The sequence below is a fragment of the Aulonocara sp. 'chitande type north' Nkhata Bay genome, linkage group LG22 (genome assembly GCF_057382095.1).
Source record: "Aulonocara sp. 'chitande type north' Nkhata Bay isolate Kocher_YH1m ecotype deep benthic linkage group LG22, A_spYH_male_GT1.1, whole genome shotgun sequence".
NCBI lineage: Eukaryota > Metazoa > Chordata > Actinopteri > Cichliformes > Cichlidae > Aulonocara > Aulonocara sp. 'chitande type north' Nkhata Bay.
This window is the reverse complement of record NC_141364.1, coordinates 1,887,399-1,908,543: the sequence shown is the minus strand read 5'-3', so window position 1 is coordinate 1,908,543 and position 21,145 is coordinate 1,887,399. Positions and strand designations below refer to the sequence as shown.

Sequence of the window (21,145 nt, the reverse complement as noted above, 5' to 3'; positions counted from 1 at the left end):
TTGTTGAGGGTGACTCATTAGGACATTTCTGAGGACGGCGAGGGATTCCTTCCTTATACCGCCGCTCGTTATGAATGTCAGCTCGCTGGGGAAACACAGACACACCTGAAAGAATGTCATTCATGATGAGGAATCGTCTCTGTGACGGATCCAGACCTCAGACCGAATGATGCTGCGCTCAAATTACTGCCAATTATGTGACCACAGATCTGCTGAGAATTGATTTCTGAGAAAAATGCTTCACCTCCGGCCTTTTAATGATTGAAAGGAGAAAGTCTGTCACTGTTTCCATCACATGCACTCGTTAAGTAGTTCGAGGAACACGAGGAAGTCGATCGTTCATTAGAAAAACAGTGAATGTGATCAGGATGTGATGCCAACGAATGGTAAAAATGAAATATGCCGTTTCAGATCATACAGGCGAGGTCATGGTGGTGTCCTGTTCCTACCATGAGCCTCTCGTCAGTGAGAGCAGAGCATGAAACTCAACAAGCTCTTAGGTTCATGCTAAACAGACAAACAACTCGACACGTCACAGGAAAAACATGAAAGCTGGATTTTAACAATATATTTATTATCAACCTCACAAATCCGACAGCTCGTCACAGTTTGAACGCCGTCTACATGTATTTACTGTGTTTTCACTGACTAACAGTAATGTGGACCAAAAGCATCAGCGCTAACTTCTCCACCTCCTGCCTCCCCAAAGTCACCGTGGACCTCCAGGGTGGACATGCACCCCGGTGCGCTCTGGGAGTCGTAGTCCGGGAAGAAGTCGGGGCTTTGCAGCAGCTCCTGGGAGGGGTGGCTGATGACCTGCTCGCTGAGCGGGGAGGTGAGCAGGGACAGCTGCAGCTGGTCGATGGTGCTGGTGGGAAAAGGCTGCGATCGGTCCGGCGGGGAGCAGGTCGGGGATGAGGGACTGGTTGCCATGGTGGCAGCTCTCGGAAGAGCAGAGGGCGAGTTGACCTGAGAGTCATCGGAGAGAAGGGAACGGCGGAGTTTGGCCCGAGCGTTCTGAAACCACACCTGAGGGACAACGAGAGGGACAAGAAGACGTTTGTCACTCAGCCCACAATCCACAGTAAACCACACCGTTTCCATTCATCTCAGGACAAAGGGCCCACGTGAGTGGAAGCATCCCACCTCTCCCACACCACAGCTGTGTACCTGCACATGATTACAGTCTATCTGCATCTCCGTGCTTGTTTTACATCTCTGCAAACAGAACAGCTGCAGACACACAAAATAACAACAAACAAACAAAAAGGAGGAAAATTGCATGAAAATATGCAAAAACTCAAAGATGGCACAAATCTATGAAATGTCTCTAAAAGGTCTGAAGAACAACCAGAAAGAGATAAATGTGTGTGCAGCAGAAGAAAACCCCACGGCTCTGTCGGGGCTGAGAAATGAAACCAGACAGGAAGTGACTAAACCTGCACTTCCTCTAATGACCACAGGCGGCCCGCTCCAGAAGCCTGTGCTCAAACCTACAGCAGAAATAAAGACGGTGCAAAGCTTCATCGTTTATCAGAACTGTGTGAGTCAGTGTTCATCTTCAACCCTGTGCGTGTGAGGATCTTTGACTTTTACACTGCTGAGCCAATAAGAATGCGGCGTTTCATTTTAAACGGAGGCCTCGAAGGAGCCCGTCCTTCCAGACGTTTGTACCTGCAGGACTCTCTTGGGCAGGCCGGTCTTGTGTGCGAGGCAGGTCCAGTCTTTACCGTCGGGGTTGTGTTTCTGGGCAAAGTACGACTCCAACGCTCTGAGCTGCTCGCTGCGGAAGCACGTCCTGATTCGCTTGGTCCTCCGGGGGATCCGCCCACCTGCCGCCCTGTCGTCCGATCGTGGCTCTGGACTGCTGACAGACTCCTCCCCCTCACCTGACACCTGGGCTGAATTCGGCCCCGACCAACAAAGCAGAACAAAACTTTCATTCAAAATGAACTTTAGAGAAGTTTGACTGAGAAAAGGATTTGAACATTTTATTACATAATGACTAAACTGCATTTTAAATCACGTTTGATGGTTTCATGATAATAAATATTAATAACTGTCTTCACCCTGGCCTCCGTAGCGCTCTCATAGTGACTGTATCAGGACTACGGAGCAGCGAAGCGTAAATGCCGGCTTTTATAAAGAATCTGTTATTCTGACCTCTGTTTGATCCTCAACTCGTCCAGATCTCGTCGTTAGTACTTTAAGCTGTTTGATGACCGACTTTAATATCCGGGGGGGGGGGTTAAATGGACGTTAAAGGCTTGTGGGACCTGCAGGTAAGTGGTCAGATTGAAGTCGTCCCAGGTACAAATCTAACCTGTCCTGAAACGTGACTGAATATGTCGTTTAGTTGGAAACATCATCTTAGTTTCGGTGGTCAGAGCGTAAAACTGCAAACATAAAATCAACAGTGAGAGCTGGAAGGTTGCTGACTCCACACCAACATTTTCCTCCATGGACGTGAAACTTCCGTCGCCGTGTTTTCATGATATTTCTGCTCCAGTTAACTCGGCATCACGAGCAGGTCATCTATCAGGAGGTTGGTAGTTTGATCCCGGGCTGGTTTCCCGCTGATGTGAATGTTAGGAAAGGCTTAGATGAGGAAAAGCTGCTGGTGTGAGCAGGTGACTGTTGTGTTGCTCTGCACACAGTGTGGTTCGGTGCTCAGGCTGTGACACAAACACTGCATCAGTTTTCACTCCTTCTCTCACTGTTTGGCAGTAAACGTGACGACTCCATGAGTGACAGGATTGTTTCATCAGAGCGGGAGCGTCACTCCCACAGTGGGAGTGGGAGTGACTGCAATACTTAAAGCTCCATGAGTGAGAACGGGCTCATCATCATGTGTGAAGTGAGTGGAGGACTTCCCAGCTGGGAGCAACATCTCCAAATGCTGCTCGGAGCTGATTTAAAGTGATTAAAGTCGAGTGGTCAGAACTTCCTGTATTTGACATTTAAATCCAAACAGAGTGGGAGAGCTCGACAAGATAAAACAAATAAGATGCCCACAAAGGCCCCAGAAGTTCTTCACACTCACCATCTAGATGCTGTTTGGGCTGCAGGTCGGGGGGGGGCTGCACGCCCCCGTCACTCTGATAGTGAGACTGACAGTAGAGGTTGGCGCCCTGCATGCAGTACAAGTTCCCCGGCATTAATTTCACGTCACACTCCTGCAACACATCGGACAGACCGTCTGCATCTATTCAGAGTTCTTTAACCTGAAAATAATAAGACGAAGCGTGGAGGCTGACCTGGCAGGAGAAGCAGTGAGGATGGAAAGTCAGCTCACCAGACCTCATGACCAAATCAGAAGCTGGGATTGGCTGGAAGCAGCGAGCACACTGACCGCCTCCAAACATCCTGAGCGGGAGGAGAAAGCACACCAGAGTCAGAAAGGTGAAAAACAGGAAGCAAAGGAAGGCGAGACCTCGCAGACCTGCAGTAGTCCTGCTGGCAGTAGATGTTTCCGTCCCTCCAGTACAGCGACGGGTGCGTCTGCAGCTCGCACTGACACTGGCTGCAGCGCAGACAGGGGTTGTGCCACACCCTCCCCGCAGCCAACAGGAAGAAGCGGTCGAGCAGCTGCTCGCCACATCCGGCACACATCACTGGCTCCTGGATGGACACAGCTGTTGGAGCCTGAGCCTGACAGACGGATTCAATGTCAGTGAACATTTACTGATAACAGTGATGTCACATCTGGATCAGAGAAAATGTGATTGCACAGTTACTGAGCAGGAGGCCGACAAACACCTGAATATTCTCCCAACTGCTTTTAACTGTAAGCAGATTATGACTGTTTTTGTATCAGATTCAGCAACAAAATGTTCTTTATTCACTGATTAATGTTATTTTAAATGAACCAGAGCAGTACAGATGCTGTGTTTTGGTTTTTATCTACCAGGGAGTGTTTTTATCCAGAAAACAGCTGTTAGATGAGTGAAATCAGACCATGTGTGTAAAAGGAAATCATAACTTTTGACTGATCGGCCGTCAGCAACAACATGACAGTCGACGTGTCAACAGACAGTCGAGTACAAGTAAAATATAAAAACTAATGTTGTATAAAACAAGAATAAAAATATAATAATACAATAATAATACTAATAAATATTACTATCAATAATATTATATTATTTTTATATAATTGAATAATTAAATATAATATTCACGTTATTTGCAGCAGCGCTCTCCTCTGCGCCGCCGCCCAGCTCCGCCCCCTCCACCTCGTCACCAAGGTCACTGCCGTACAACAGGTCGTCGAGGGCTCGGTCATCTGGCGACATCATGACTGAGAAGCAGAGGAGGCGTCATCAGAGCGATGAAAACCTCAGTGAAGGTCGCGACCAACAAGCAGAGTCCCAAACATCGAGTCAGCCGTTTCTATTCGTTTCTATTCGTTTCTACTCATCCTTACGTCTCTTTGAAAAATGTATCACATGTTTTTAAGGCTTCATTTTGTCCTTTGGGTTCTTTATGTCATCATCATTTACAGTTTTTGTTACCAACAGGACAATAGAAGATATGAATTCAATGAGAAAGTGGTGGAAATGCGAACATTACTGCAGCTCTTATTTGCGATGCAGGTGGATGGAGGAGATGGAGCGAGCTTACCTGTGCTGTTCAGAAGCTTCTGGTTGGTTTTCCACTGAGCGTGCTCTGTGCGAACCCTCTCCAAACCCTTTAAGAAGAAGGACCAGGTTCGTTCTGCTGAAGCCACAAACGCCGCTCTGCTTGAACAAAAACGCTCCTCAGTCTCAGCCTCTTCCTCCAGGCAATGGACCACCTGAGCGCCCTCAGCCCTCCAGGTGTCTCTGCAGCCACCTGTCTCGTGGTTTTGGGACTGGTTTCCCTTCACATGAGACCTGCCTCCACCTCGTTCTCAGCCAATCGCTTTGCCCGCCTCTGATCACTGGTCTGTCCCCAGTGACGCCCCGGACACACACCTGTAAACAAGCAGGCTCAGAGGACAGGTGAGATCCACTGTGATTGGTTTCCTGGTGAGCAGAAGGGTGGGAGGGTGGGAGCTGCACCCTGGGGACCAATTAAAAAACAAAAGGTTTTTAAAAGCACATCTGGGAGCTGAGGTGAAGAATGAAAAGACACCTTTTCCCTCAATGCTTCAGCTGAACATGGACTCAACTGGCAACAAACACGAGACATTTTCTCCACAGTTGAAAGAATCATTCATGTCCTAAACATGAACGTACGCTTATCTTAGACTGCCCTACAATCACAGGGCTCCATCACGTGAACGGTCTAAGGCTTATGAAAGGGTCATTTTATTGGGTGTACTTGTTGCTAACAAAGAGATCAAGCTTCTAAAGTCACCGAACCTTTCACCAGAATGTGAACAACACACAACATTTATGGGACACAGGCGGTGAGGTGACCTGAGGCCATCATTCATATCATCAAGCTAGTGTTAGCTCAACATTTAGCAACATTTGGACAGAATTCATGTTCACTGTTGGGTATAACGTGGTAATAATAACAGTTACAATGCACAGTTACTGTAATGACATTACATATGTCACTAATGTCACAGTGTTACCTGCTGTTACATACTTTTTTCTTTCTGCACACTTGAGCAACAACCAGCTTATATCAGCTTGTGTGGAGTGGTCTACAGTGGAGATAACAGTGCTCATCTCATATACATATATATATATATACATACATATATATGTATGTATATATATATATGTATATATATACATATATATATATATATATAAATACATGTGTATATATATATATATATAAATACATGTGTGTATATATATATATACACATGTGTATATATATATATATATATATATATATATATATATATATATATATATATATACACATATATATATACACACATATATATATATATACACATATATATATATATGTGTATATATATATATATATGTGTATATATATATACACATATATATATGTGTATATATATATATATATATATACACATATATATATGTGTGTATATATATATATATATATACACATATATATATATATATATACACATATATATATATATATACACATATATATATATATATACACATATACACATATATATATATATATACACATATATATATATATATATATATGTGTATATATATATATATATACACATATATATATATATATATACACATATATATATATATATATATGTGTATATATATATATATATATGTGTATATATATATATATATACACACATATATATATGTGTATATATATATATATATATATATATATATATATACACATATATATATACACATATATATATATATATACACATATATATATATATATACACATATACACATATATATATATATATATACACATATATATATATATATATATATATACACATATATATATGTGTGTATATATATAAATACATGTGTGTATATATATATATATATATGTGTATATATATATATATATGTGTATATATATATGTGTATATATATATATATATATATATATATATATATATATATATACAGACAACAAAGTAAAGCTAGTTTTCAGCTACGAGCCGACACGAACCCGACGTATCAGCCAGAGGTCCTTTACTACGGTTCAGAGCCGCGGACCTGTTTTATATACACGCCGAATAGTTTCTACACGAGATCGCTGCAAAAAGTGCAGCCTGACCTAATGTCCACCTACTGTTACTCATTTATATGGGGGGCGATCGTGGCTCAAGAGTTAGGAGTTCGTCTTGTAATCGGAAGGTTGCCGGTTCGAGCCCCGGCTTGGACAGTCTTGGTCGTTGTGTCCTTGGGCAAGACACTTCACCCGTTGCCTACTGGTGGTGGTCAGAGGGCCCGGTGGCGCCAGTGTCCGGCAGCCTCGCCTCTGTCAGTGCGCCCCAGGGTGACTACAATGTAGCTGCCATCACCTGTGTGTGTGTGTGTGTGTGTGGATAGGTGGATGACTGGATGTGTAAAGTGCTTTGGGGTCCTTAGGGACTAGTAAGGCGCTATATAAATACAGACCATTTACCATTTATATTATGATTTGAATCTAGCTGGTGTTGGTGTGGAGAGTAGCCTTCAGTAATAGTAATAAATCACATTCATGTAGCTGTAAAAAGCATGATCATATATTAAGTAATCCAAAGTATTCAGAATAGTTACTCTCATTGAGTAACGTAACGAAATACGTTACAGAATACATTTTGGGGCATGTAATCTGTAATCTGTAGTGGAATACATTTTCATAGTAACCTTTCCAACACTGCTGATACTCCTCTTCCTCCTCTTCCTCCTGCTGATCCAGGTGCAGTTTCTGTGACATTTGCTCAGTGACACCTTGTGTGCATCACAGAGAGAATAACTTTGAGTAAACGACACTGCTCAAACTGCACTGACACGCTCTTTGTTAATATAGTCAACATTTTAAAGATTAAACAAAAGAAAGAATGATTTCATTCATATCCTGCAAACAGAGAGTGTTTAGTCACAATGCAACCTTGACTCCAACAGATGAACCCGCGCAGCTGTTTAGTTTCACTTGTTTTATTATTGAAGTCATTGGGAGGCTTCATACAGAACACAGGGAATAAAACAGATTTGTTAACACAACGAGAAGGCGACAGAGCACAGACCCGTCTCCATTTACTGCGGGGCCACAGTGCACCTGAGGACCCTCACAGAGAGTGAACACCGGGGGGCGCTGCTGAGCTTTAAAGTGGGGCTGCTGCTAAACGAGCTTCTAAGCAGGACCTGTGCCTGATTACATTTCACTGTGATCTGATCTGAAACACTAAAATGTTTTTTGGATCATTTTGTCCTTGAAAATGTTTTTGTTCTTATTTATTTTTCAAATTTGAGGCACACAGTGATGGAAAAACCAGGGAGTGACGTGTGGGCTGCGTTTCTGGCCTGTGTGTCGCTCATATCCATCAGATCTGACTGAGCCGAGCACTCACTGGTACCGGTAATCTTTCTAAGAGGGTTTTGAGTTGTTTTTTTATCTTGTGTGACTTTTATTTGGTCTGAAAGCCACAGTCTGCTTTGGATCAGGAGCCACGAGGGCCTCTAGTTTGAGACTTCTGATCTCTCAGAGCATCTGCATGTGAAACCAGAACTGTCTAACTGGACCCAGCCGTGATATAATTTGTGTGAACTGAGCCTTTAAGTATGGAGGAAGACGCCCCGCTTTAAAATACTGTCAAAAAGGAGGAACCTGTACAATCTGCAGTAACATACTGATAACTGACTCTATACAAATCTTTCAATGTGTGCGTTCACACATGTAACACACTGAGCATGTGTGTTTAGCAGTTCATCATCATCATCATCATCATCATCAGCCTCTCTCTCGCTCATCCTCGGGACGGAGGCCGGAAGGCTGCCGGTCTCAGCTTCATCTCAGTGAACGGGACAGAAAAGTCTTTTCCTTTCCAGGCGGTCCAGATCACACCCTGAACACACACACACACACACACACGCACACACACGCACGCACACACACGCACACGCACACACGCACACGCACACGCACACACACACACACACACACACGCACACACGCATGTTTGTTTTTATACTTCAACCAGCTCCATTGTTGTAGCAGGTCCTTGAAAATAAGTAAAATCCGTCCGAGCGACTCGATGACGTTACCTGGTGTTTGGTGTTGATGCCGTAGAGGCCGTTGAGGTTTGCCTCGTGGCAGTTCTTGTACCACCAGCCTCCTCGATAAGACATGGCGCAGCGGGTGATGAAGGGCGCCAGGTCCCGGTCTTTGGTGGAAAAGATCCGGTGGTTGTGGTAACTGAGAGAGTCACCTGAAAGGATAGCACGGTAGGAAGTTTCCTTATTAACAAATATAATTTTATTTACTTAAATGATTCATTATCTCCGGATCCTTGAGCTTTATTTAGATGACTTAATTCAACTGTTTGTGAATTTTAGTCTTTGTGGAAATAAAACCTCAAACTCGTTTCCCACAACAAGAGAAAATAAGAAACTGTAACCAGGAAGTGCGATCGAAAAGGTTTGTGTTGGGCACAAGTGCAGTTGGCATGGACGTGCGTGAGAAGCAGCAGCCAGCTATGAGTCAGGCTGACCTCTGATGATACACGACCGTCCAGCAGGTTTCAGTCTGAAGTGTCCCAGACCAAGGAGGCCAGGAGTGCAGGCAGGGGCATGCTTTTAGGGGCCTTGCCCCCCCAGTCTGGACATTACAGTAGGACAGAGGTGACCTTGGTGTGATGGCTTTTTCTGACTGAATGAGACCCAGGCAGATCAGGATGTTCAGAGCAAACATCTGAACCTGAATCGAGCTCGGCGGTGCTGAAAACCTTTGATCACCTGTTCCAGGTTCCCGTGTTACCTGCGGTGCCGCTGTATCCTCCCACAGTCAGTTTGTAGTTCCTCTTGGCCACCTCGAACGTCGAGTACTGAGCGAACACCGACTCGTCGCCATCTCGCAGGTCGACCCGCAGGCTCATCCTGCTCATCGCTGTGAGGTTGTGGATACTCGCGAGTCCTGAAGGGGCGAGTTTATCGGGTTTTATTACAGGAAACAAAATAAACAACAGAAAAATGAGAAAAGGCTGGGATGAGAATGTCTGTCATTCCAGTTAAACTGGCGCTGTGCTCAAATCTGCTGCTTTAACTGCACTCTGTGGAAGCTGCATCTGCCATCCGTGTTTCCAAATATGTTTCCTCACCACACGGAGCCTGGTCCTGTGCAGATTTGTACTCAGATATTAAAAAGCATCTCTCACCGAGCCAAAACTCTCCATTCACGTCCCCGAATCCTTCCACGTACTCGTTCCAGCGTCTGAAGAAATTCTCGGAGCCGTCCTTCCTCCGCTGGAAGACCTGCACACAGGAAGCCAAACACCCGAGACCTGCTCAGTGCAGGCGGCGCTGACACGAGGCTGCCTTTGAAAGCGAGCCGGTCTCCATCGAGTCCCGTAAACGTGCTTTATAAATACTGCTGGACTATATTGGAAGTGTTTTATTAGTAATTAGATTAGTCAAACACACGTAAAGTAAAGATGACTCTGTGGTGTGAGTTTATACCGTCCAGCCGCCACCGTCTGTCTCCATGTCGCAGGAAACTGTCACTGGCGTCCCATGTCTGCCTTGAGGGAAAATCTCTGCCTCGCCTGAAGTCACGATGCCGTTCAGCAGCTCCTGAGAGCAGTCAGTGGGGAACGGGTACCGCAGGGTTCCTGAGGAGGAGCAAGACGGAGGGTGAGGGTGGGAGGAAATCTCGAACAACAACAGCACTGACGGAGGCTCGAAGAAGTACCGGTGGTGAATTCTGTGGAGATGGCGGACGTGTACTGTCCTCCTCCTTCGGCCTGGAGCTGCAGCGTATACGTGGATCCAGGATGGAGTCCAGTCAGGTTGTACTGCGTTAACGAGCCGTCCACAATGACCTCCTGCCGCCGGTACAAACGGAAATCAGGCCTCACGAATGTCTGAGATACGCACGCTATTATAAACATCAGGTCAAAATAAACAGGAACGTCTCAGCCACGTTTTCCTTTGACGGTTGGTGAAAAACAACCATCAAATTCAACATCTGCTGATATTCACGAATAAATAAATAATAAAATGAGTCTGAGGTTCTCTTTAAGGTGGTCGCCATGTACACATCTGGACCTCTTTAAGTTTAAACTCTACAAGGAAGCTCAGTGTTCACACATCTGGGAGTTTTCCCAGGTGTTCACCACCACCAGCGTCTAGACTCCAGGGTCCTGCTAATCCCTATCACTGCTGCGATTCTGGAGTCTGCAATAACAATAACTCGTGTTTTCCTTCTAATGATTGATCTTTATATGACTCTGAAGATTCAGCAGTTCTTTGGCCATCGACACAATCGTCACTCCACACCTGTACAAGTGTGAACGTCCACAGAGTGACCCAAAAGAAGCAGCTGTGCTGGAAACAGTCCAGATGTGCACACGGTGATGACAAGAGGACTCAGCAAATTTAACAAATATGTTATTCGATTTTCTTTGGTCCAGAGAGGCGATGCTAAGCCGGACGATTGTGTTCTCAGAAGTTAAAACACAGAAAAATCATAGGAGGAGGCGTAAAAAGAACATCAGCCTCGCTTCCTGTCGTGACTTGAACTCGAGTCACTGACTAATCAGGAAATCATTTTTAAAACTTGCTCACCTTCATTTCTTTGTCTTTAGCCTGATAGCTCAGTCTGTAGTTACCAACGGGCTTTGATGGAGGTTTCCATGACAACGTGGCAGTGCGTGGAGTCACGTTGCTCGCCTGGAGGTCTTGCGGGCCTTCCCCAACTTTCCCCGAGCCTGGAGAGGAACACTGATGAGGTTCGTGTTTGTTCAGGTCACAAACCAAACTACAGACAAAGGTGGTGCTGACCGCCGGTGGTGGTGAAGCTGGTGGTGGCCGGCGAGCTCTCCCGGCTGCCCAGCTGGCTGGTTACAGTGACGGTGTAGGTGGTGGATCCCTCCAGGCCGCTGAGCTGCTGCTCGGCTGCGTTTCCGGACACCGTGACCTTCACCTCTGAACCTACACAAGCAAACTGCCTCATTCAAAACGATGATCAGACTGGACGCTTTAGTCAGACACGTAGGAGTAGCAACGAGGAGCCGTGGGTGAATTTAAGACACGCAAGAGAAACTGACATGATGCAGACATGATGAGTTTGCATTAACAGTGAGATGAGACAGCCTGCTCACCTGTGCCCGCGCCGTACACGATGGAATACTTATCAATGGCTGCCAGCGCTGGACGCCACAATAACAAGGCGGTGGAGTCAGTGACGTTTACGGCACGCAGGTGTGTCGGCGGGTCGGGCACTGAGAGACACATAAAGGTAATAATGGTTACGAAAAGAATCATGACCTCCCAAAACAACCTCCCATCATGACCTTTCTCCCATCATGACCTCCCATCATGACCTTTCTCCCATCATGACCTCCCATCATGACCTTTCTCCCATCATGACCTCCCATCATGACCTTTCTCCCATTACGACCTCCCATCATGACCTTTCTCCCATCATGACCTCCCATCATGACCTTTCTCCCATCATGACCTCCCATCATGACCTTTCTCCCATCTTGACCTCCCATCTTGACCTCCCATCTTGACCTCCCATCTTGACCTCCCATCTTGACCTCCCATCTTGACCTCCCGCTCCACAATTATAACAGCAACATTTCAGCTATATCGGTTCAACTTGAAGTTTAGTGCAGTAAACATCACGGCCACGGTGAAGAAAGTAAAATGCCAGTTAACCAACTAACGATTAAAATAAATCTGTATTGTAATGCTGAAGTTTTTACTCTATATTCATGATTTAAAAGCCTAAAAGTAAAAGTGAAATGAATACTTCTATAATTCTCCTGAAGTTTCTCTCTCAGTTTTCCACTCCAGAGGACACACGCCCCAGTCTGATAATCACCAAATACATACAACAACAACAACAACAATCTTTATTTATAGAGCACATTTAAAAACCAACGGCATGCCAAAGTGCTTAACATAAAACAAATTAACACAAGTATAATCAAAGTCATAAAAACAAAAAATAAAAGTGTAAAATTATGTTCACAGGAAAAAGCCACCAATAGAAAAAAGTATAACTATAGCACAATATAACTATGCCATCAAAACACAATGGCGATATGACATGCACAGCGGAAATAAAAGCATGATAGGAAAATTAATAGAATAAATCACTGCAAACAAGGCCAGCATTTAACCGGTAGAAAAAGCAAGATTAAACAAATACGCTTTAAGCCGTGATTTAAAAGATTGAATAGAGTCAGACGCCCGGATGCCAATCGGAAGGTTGTTCCACAACTCTGGTGCAGCCAGAGCAAACGCTCGATCACCTCTAGACTTCAGCCGAGATCTAGGCTGCACCAGCAGTAACTGTGAGGATGATCTTAAAGCCCTAGCAGGAACATATGAGCTTAGGAGTTCCTTAAGATAGCTCGGTGCTGTGTTGTTAGTGATTTTAAAAGTAAACAGCAGAATTTTAAATTGGATATTTCACAGGCAACCAGTGCAAATCAGCCAGGACGGGAGTAATGTGGGCAAACTTCCTAGTTTTGGTTAGAATGCGTGCAGCAGCATTTTGGACTGTCTGTAATCTGTGAAGGAGGGCAGAGTGGAGACCAAAATAGAGTGAATTGCAGTAATCCAGTCTTGAAGTTACAAAGGCATGGATGAGCTTTTCCAGGTCTTTATGCGGGATATACTGCCTGGCCTTAGAAATAAGGCGGAGTTGGTAAAAACTGGATCTAACAACAGCAGACACTTGTTTATCAAGTTTAACCCTCAGGCCTTGTTCAAAAACACCCCCCCCCCCCCCCCCCCCCTTTTAGGAGGAAGATCTCAGCCTGGGCGTTTACCGTCTTATGTAGTCTGGAAGATGTGTGGTTGGTGGGGTGGGTGCAGTTTTCTCTGTGGTGGGGTTGGGTGGACTGTCCAGGGCTCTGTGGAGCCGGGGGGCGCTACTGCACTGGGCCCCGGTCTGATGGGCCTGGGCCCCCCTTCCCTGGCGGGTCGCGGAGGGTGGGAGTGCCTACTGGGGTCAGCGGGGGAGCTGGCCCCAGGGAGGGGTTACCTGCCCCTCCCTTCCTTCCCTCCCCATCTCCAGCTGCCTCCCTCTTCCCGCTCCTCCACAACCACCCACACATGCAGGGCCTTGGAGTGGGGGTATGTCACCAGGGTGCAGAGGAGGCTACCCCCCCCCCCCCCCCCCCCCCCCCTGTCCCCTTCTGGCTGCCTCTGCCTCAATTTTATCCCACAACTTAGACATTCACATTATTCACACTCTCATTACACATACATATAGGATCTTGGGGGTGGGCACAATCACGGAGTCCAAATCACCATCAGGGTGTATACCTCACCCCTGACGTCGTTGCCCACCTCTCAATTTTAAATACACTTAGTCATTGAGGGCTAGCAGGAGGGACTATGCGCTTACCTGCTGCTCTCTGGCAGGTAGCTCCATGCCCTCCTGGGTTTTAATTGCACCTTAGAACACATATGCATCAACACTACAATGAGCGGGTGGAGGGAGGTTTGGAGTCTTCTCCCACCCCCGTTCTCTGCGGCCTGCTGGAGCGGGGGGGCTAGGAGGAGGAGTTGGCCGTCCGACTGCGGTCTGGGGTGTGGGGCCTCCCTGCTGCTGCGGAGTCGGGGTGGTCTGCCTCTCCCCACCGCAGGGAAAAGGGTAACACCACCTGGGTCTGGGTGCAGTTCCCCCCTCCAGGGGCAAGGGTACCTAGACCCGGTTTGTAGAGTACGCTTGGGGAGTGTGATCGTGTGTACAGCGTCTCTTTATGTCTGTCTCCACGTTGGTTGAGTGTGGAGTGAGTGCATATGAGAGCATGAGGGGGGGAATGGATGTTTGTGTCTGTGTGTGCCTGTATGTCTGTGTCTATATGTCAGGTTGGGTATCAGACGCCACCTCTCTGGGGACACCTCAGGCCCTCCAAGGTTTGGAGGCCTATCTCCACCCACCACCACTTCCCCTGCCGGTGGCGGACTCCCTCAGGTGTCGGTGTGTTGGTGGTTCTTTGTGTCTGGGGGTGGGCGTCCGGGTACACACCGGCTCACTCCTTGGCGGCCGCTTGTCGGGGCCTGGGGCCTGGGGCTCGCTCGGGCCCCTTTGGAGGTGGGGTGCCCCCGGCCTCTCGGCCTGGGGCTCGGTCACTCAGGCGCAGCTGGGGGCCAGCGGAGCTCACGGGCGCGTCACTGCAACTCCCCCTGACTTCTGCTCCGCGGCTGCTGGGCGAGCCCTCATCTGGGACTCTCCTCAGCTCTTACTGGGACAGTGGCGCGGCTGCCCCTCTGTTGGTCTTCCATGGTCTCTTGTGTTCTGGGGGCCTCTGGATGTCTGGAGTTTTGATCTCCTCCATACCCGCTTCACACCCTGGAGGACGGGGCTGTGGCCCCCCCACACTCCCTAGCAGATCATTACATGGAGAAACCTTTGGAATACAAGCATGCTGATCCACACAGGTATGCACACATGGGTATTCACAGACGCGGACTAAAGCTTTCTTGGCTGCTGCCTCAAAGCACACTGTGTGCTGTCTATCTTGCGTGCTGCACAATATCGTTTATTATTTAGTAAATATTGATATCTATGACTAGCTAGTTTATTGTGATGGTGCTTTGTTTTCTCTATTATTATGTTGCTCTTTGTTGTTTGCTGTCTCCTCTGTTTGTTTTTGTTTGTTTGTTTTTTTTTTCTCCATACAGGTGACCCAGGAGTTTTTTTTTTTTTTTCCTGTCTCTCTTCCCCCCCCTTCTCACCGTCTCTTCTCCCCTTTGGTTTTCTTTCTTTCTCTCCCCCTCTCTCTCTCATTCATTCCCCCTGTCCTATTTATTAAAAAAAAAAAAAAAAAAAAAAAAAAAAAAATGACAAAGGATGAACTGAAGCTCTGCCATCACGTAATGTCGCATACTGCTGTTTCTGATGTCATTTAAAAAAAACAAAAAACAAAAAAAAAAAAAACAAAAAAAAAAAACACCACCCTTTCAGCTTGTTCATGGCCACAAGTGGCCACCTACAGATTAGGTCTGTAATTTTTTATTATTTTTGTTTTTTTGCCATTTTTTTTTGCATAAAGCTTTTAAGTAACTTCAGTTCTTTCCATAAATATAAAATAATTATTACTTTTTTATTTTTTAACCCTTTAAACACCAGTTTGTTTGTCCACTGCACCAGCTGGACGACAACCTCAAATCTCGCAATTTTATATAATTGCATTGCTACTGAAATTTCTTGTATTATTAATAGTAGAGTCTGGGGCATGTAATTGATTCACATCAACATTGATTATAATGCATTGTTATTTTAGTGCAGAGAGACCAAAAACATAAAAAACCCCTTTCAGCTTGTTCGTGGCCAAAAGTGGCCACCCCTTGTTTACATTTACAAAATGCTATAAAATTATTATATATTAAGAAAAATGTCCAGTTTTTTTTACATGATTTTTTAGACTAGCATCAGGGCTGTTCATCAAAATCAAAATTTCATTAAAATTCTGAAATTTAACCCTTTAAATACCAGTTAGAACACATAATCATAACAACTCATAAATAGAGAAAATCATAAAATCCCAGTTTTTTTTCTAAATAATACATGCCATCTGATTTATTTGCTAACCATGATGAAGGTTAGATGCATAGTAATAATTAACACCATCAATGACATTTGTGCAACATTGTTTTTTTCTGCAGTGGCAGAAAAACATAAAAAAAAACCCTTTCAGACTGTTCGTGGCCAAAAGTGGCCACCCCTTGTTTACATTTACAAAATGCTATAAATGTCCAGTTTTTTTACATGATTTTTTAGATTAGCATCAGGGCTGTTCATGAAAATCAAAATTTCAATCAAATTCATAATTTTAACCCTTTAAATACCAGTTAAATCACATAATTGTAATGATTTACATAGGGATAAAAGCATAAAATCCCCATTTTTTTCTAAATAATACATGCAAACTGATTTATTTTCTAACCATGATGGAGGTTAGATGCATAGCAATAATTAAAAGTATCAATGAGTTTTATGCATCTTTGTTTTTTTGTGCAGTGAGAGAAAAACAAAAACAAAAATCCCTCTCAGTTTGTTCGTGGCCAAAAGTGGCCACCCCCTGTTTACATTTACAAAATGCTATAAAATTCATATATTAAAACATTTTTCTACTTTCATTGACTTGATTTTTTAAATTAGCACCGCTTCTAGTCATAAAAACCAAAATATAATTCAAATTATACTGATATTATACCCTTTGAATACCAGTCAGGTTATGTATTATTATAGTAAAAATAGTAATAAAGTTCACATGTTTTAGCATATAAATGGTGAAACCTAATATGTTTTCTTATCATCATTGCAGGTCAGTAACAGTAACTGTCACAATGATTTATTTTTACTTTATTTATTTATTCTTTCTTTCTTTCTTTTTTTTTGGGGGGGGGGGGGGGGGGGGATGAATGGCCAAAAGCAATGTCACACATGGTGTGTTAGTGGCCAGTGAGGCAATTTAGTGACCAAATAAAAGAGCTCAATATTGAGCCAGAGAATACGATCCGCGTCCTCAGCCAGGGAGCGATAATCCTTCGTGCCCAGAAGCGGAGAGTTGGCGAGGCCGGCTCTCACCTTCAGATTATGAGACTGACACACTGCCTACTGCGCCAACGAGACGGCCGCCGGCAGCTGTCTGAGGAAAATGTGGGCGAAGAGGAATCCCCCGTCGTCCGGTCCGAGAAAGGATAGCATGTGCTCCATCAGTTCGAGAGCCGTACCACCACCCAGGCCTGAGAGGGAGAGGAGCTTCTCGGCTCGCTCTGCGTCGGTGAGGGCATAGCGCCGAAGAAGCAGCTCTTTAGGGGCGGCGTACTTCTCTCGGGTGGGTGGATCCCGGAGGAGCGTCAACGCACGACGGGTGGCTAGCGGGTCGAGAGAAGCCACCACATGGTGATATTTCGTGTCGTCAGCCGAGATGCCACGAAGGGCGAACTGGGCCTCCACGTGCACGAACCACGACGGGGGATCGTGAAGCCAAAAGTCCGACAGCTCGAGCGCCACAGCAAACGTAGCTGCAGCCGGAGGCAGAGGGCTGGCGGCTGCTGATGCATCCAGAGCGGAGTCGGCGCCACCAATGTGGAGGTAAACACAGACGACACGAGAGCTGTCGATAAACACTGCTCGTTTATTGCTCATCACCACAGAACTCAACACTTTCACTCCAAAACACAACAACAACACTTCCTGAGAACTGGGTGTGAGTGGAGCCCTCCAGTGGTCTGGAGTGGAGTGAGTGGAGCCCTCCAATCATTGGGGGGGGCTCCACCTCCATGCCCCCCAACCCCAATCCTCCCCCAAAGAAGAGGATTCGGGCACTGGCTAGAACTCAACATCAGTGGTGATGCAGTCAGCCTCTTTGAAGATTGTCCCCTCATCTTCTGGAGAGGAGGTTTCTTCATCTTGGGCAGATGTATTTTCTTCAAGGACAGATGACTGCTGCTGTCCTTGCTCTCTGACCAGATCATATAGGCAGTGCTTGAAGCAGTGATGACCTTCTTGCCATATTGCCAGAATAAATGATCTGGAAGCTGTTAGGCTTACTTACAGCAGTAGCTCTGTCTGCACCTGCAGAAACTCCAGGACACGTTTACAAACAGTGTTTGTTGTTGTTTGCGCTCCAGCTGCAGCTGCAGGTTTGAACTCTGCAAAATGTCCTGTGATTGGGGGTTTTTTTTGTTTTTGTTTTTATTTCTAGAGTTAATATTTTGGGTATGGTATCTTTTGATGAAAAATACAAGAGGAAAAGTGCTTTTAGCATGTGCTTCAAAGCTAAGTGACTGGGAACCTCAAAGCTCAATATCCTGCATCCACAGAAATTCACTGCAGCCTATGTAATGTTTGAATTTATTCCAGTCTATCTTGCAAATACATGTTTGTACTGCAATGTCATGCATAACCACAAACTATTAGATCCTTAAGATCAAACCTATGTCAAAATTGTTTCATTATTTTGGTCCATTGGAGTGTGGTAGGCCATCAAAGGCTGCTACTAGAAACTCAGAATATTACATGAAATTGCTTGCTTGGCCAAAAATGGGTAAATGATGTCATTTGGTAAAAAACATTAAAAACTACAATTTTCATGTGTTGACTTTAGAATGAAAGCAATTTTACCTAAATTGCATGATATAGTACTGTCAGTAACAAGGAATCAAAAAAGGTGGTTATAATGGGTTTCAATTGGCCACAAATGGCCACGATAGAACCCAGAGGAACTATTTAGTGTATAGTGAATATTATTGACATTATTATGGAGCTGATGTTGAAAATTAAAAAATCTGACAAAAATACACACCTTTGGGAAGTTTCATTCCACTGGCATTAACAGAACAAAAATGGTTGAAAAACGAAAAGCAAAGTGGCCACAAATGGCCAGGATAGAGCCCTGAGGGAGCTGTCAAGTAACACGCCCAGATTCCTAACAGTGTCGGAAAAGGAGTTAGTGAGAAAACCAAAAGCATCACGAAGTTTGGCACGGAGAACGTTACTGCCAAAGACCACAATTTCAGTTTTCTTATCATTGAGGATAAGAGTATTTGCCAGGAGCCATTGCCTGACCTCACTGAAGTTTGTAGACTGATCACCAGTGAAATATGCAAAGATGAGAAAAAGCATCCAGTTTCCCCGTGAGACTCTGTGTCTAGGATGGGAATCATCTGAACTGCCTTCTCTGCTCTTTGAAATAACACAGACGACTGGAATAAATCCAGCACGAGTCTCCTCAGACGAAGCATAAAAACCGTGCAGCTCATTTCCAGGTCAGCACCTGCTGCAAACACTACCAAGCTACCAGTTCTCATATAGAAGCAAAAACATGTAAAATTAATTGTTTTTAGTTCTTCAGTGTAAAAAAAAGCACAAAAAATGGAAAACATGAAACTGTTTAAAGAAACCATGTGTGGATTCAATTATGAACTTTTACAACAGTGTGTCATCTCAGGCTGAGATAAACAGTGAACAACAGCGCGTGACTCACGCGTCATGACAAAGTCTTTCACTGGATCGCTCTCGTCCAGTCCGAGGGTGGAGATGACGGTGACCTCGTAAGAAGAACCAGGTGAGAGCTTGGATAAACCCACGGTGGAGTCCTTTGAGTCCAGAGACACCGACACCGGCTCGCCTGCATGCACAAACACAGGATTAGTTATTTATTCATGTAATCCTAATAGACGTTTGCATGTAATAAAAAGTCATAAATTATTCAATATTTTTTATTTTCCATAAAGTCTTGCACCAAATCATCAGTCGCCTCAAAGTGCTTTAAATTATACGGCAAGGATCTAACAATCACACAGAGAAAACAATGTTATTGAACTGAACCAAACCTCTGATGGAACAGATGTCTTTACTCATCAGCTGTGACCTCGCTCCCTGATCTAGAAACTGGACATGACCTTTGCTTATGTCAGGGGTGGGCAATCTCAGTCCACGAGGGCCGGTGTCCTGCAGGTTTAGATCTCACCTTGGGTCAACACACCTGAATCACATGATTAGTTCGTTACCAGGCCTCTGGAGAACTTCAGGACATGTTGAGGAGCTAATTTAGCCACTTAAATCAGCTGTGCCCAGTAGCACTCACCCCCATCATCACTAAGTGCTTAGAGCAGCTGGTCCTAGCACACTTCAAATCCTGTCTCCCCCCCACCCTGGACCCCCACCAATTCGCATACCGCCGGAACAGGAGCACAGAGGATGCAGTCTCCATCGCACTGCACTCTGTCCTCTCACACCTGGACAACAACAACACCTACACCAGAATGCTGTTTATAGACTTCAGTTCAGCATTCAATACAATCCACCCCTCACAACTCATCAGGAAACTGACAGACCTGGGCATCAGTTCCCTCATCTGCAAATGGTTACTGGACTTCCTGACCAACCGCCCCCAACATGTCCGGCTGGATAACCGCTGCTCATCTACAATCACGATGAACACCGGTGTACCACAAGGCTGTGTGATGAGCCCTTTCCTCTACTCCCTCTTCACCCACGACTGCAGACCTGCTGATGGTTCCAACACCATCATTAAGTTTGCAGATGACACCACGGTGATTGGCCTCATCAGTGACAACGATGAGGCCGCCTACAGGGAGGAGGTGGATCGTCTGGCTGAGTGGTGCGACACAAACAACCTGCTGCTTAACACCGAGAAGACCAAGGAGCTCATCGTGGACTACAGGAGGAATGCTGACCCACACCCACCCATCCACATTAAGGGGACGGCTGTGGAGCGTGTGAGCAGCTTCAAGTTCCTGGGAGTCCACATCTCCGAGGATCTCACCTGGACGACCAACTGCTCCAAGCTGGTCAAGAAGGCTCACCAGCGCCTCTTCTTCTTGAGGACTCTGAGGAAGAACCACCTGTCCTCAGACATCCTGGTGAACTTCTATCGCTGCACCATCGAGAGCATCCTGACCAACTGTATAACAGTCTGGTACGGGAACTGCTCTGCCTCGGACCGGAAGGCGTTGCAGAGGGTCGTGAAAACTGCCCAGCGCATCGCCGGAGCACCACTTCCTGCCATAAAAGACATCTA

At 45.4% G+C, this 21,145-nt stretch overlaps 2 protein-coding genes across 2 annotated transcripts in view; both read right to left on the bottom strand.

Moving 5' to 3' along the window:
- Positions 1–404: 404 nt before the first annotated feature.
- LOC147303150 (LIM/homeobox protein Awh-like) lies at positions 405–5,589 on the bottom strand. Its single transcript, XM_086280300.1, has 7 exons — positions 4,621–5,589; positions 4,179–4,297; positions 3,443–3,651; positions 3,258–3,366; positions 3,044–3,176; positions 1,675–1,901; positions 405–1,029 (listed from the first exon to the last, which is right to left on the bottom strand). The coding sequence occupies exons 2-7, from the start codon at positions 4,293–4,295 to the stop codon at positions 649–651; spliced, it is 1,176 nt and encodes a 391-aa protein (XP_086136426.1). The 5' UTR covers positions 4,296–4,297; positions 4,621–5,589; the 3' UTR covers positions 405–648.
- Positions 5,590–7,370: 1,781 nt separating this feature from the next.
- The window catches only part of tnxbb (tenascin XBb), a 60,561-nt gene continuing 46,786 nt past the window's right edge, over positions 7,371–21,145 (bottom strand). The window contains exons 12-21 of the mRNA XM_086279400.1: positions 19,586–19,729; positions 11,726–11,845; positions 11,406–11,555; positions 11,190–11,332; positions 10,315–10,447; positions 10,083–10,234; positions 9,782–9,878; positions 9,385–9,540; positions 8,673–8,836; positions 7,371–8,473 (exon numbers count right to left, since the gene is read on the bottom strand). Coding sequence (XP_086135526.1) covers positions 8,375–8,473; positions 8,673–8,836; positions 9,385–9,540; positions 9,782–9,878; positions 10,083–10,234; positions 10,315–10,447; positions 11,190–11,332; positions 11,406–11,555; positions 11,726–11,845; positions 19,586–19,729 — 1,358 coding nt within the window. The 3' untranslated portion in view covers positions 7,371–8,374. The remainder of the gene's footprint in view (positions 8,474–8,672; positions 8,837–9,384; positions 9,541–9,781; positions 9,879–10,082; positions 10,235–10,314; positions 10,448–11,189; positions 11,333–11,405; positions 11,556–11,725; positions 11,846–19,585; positions 19,730–21,145) is intronic.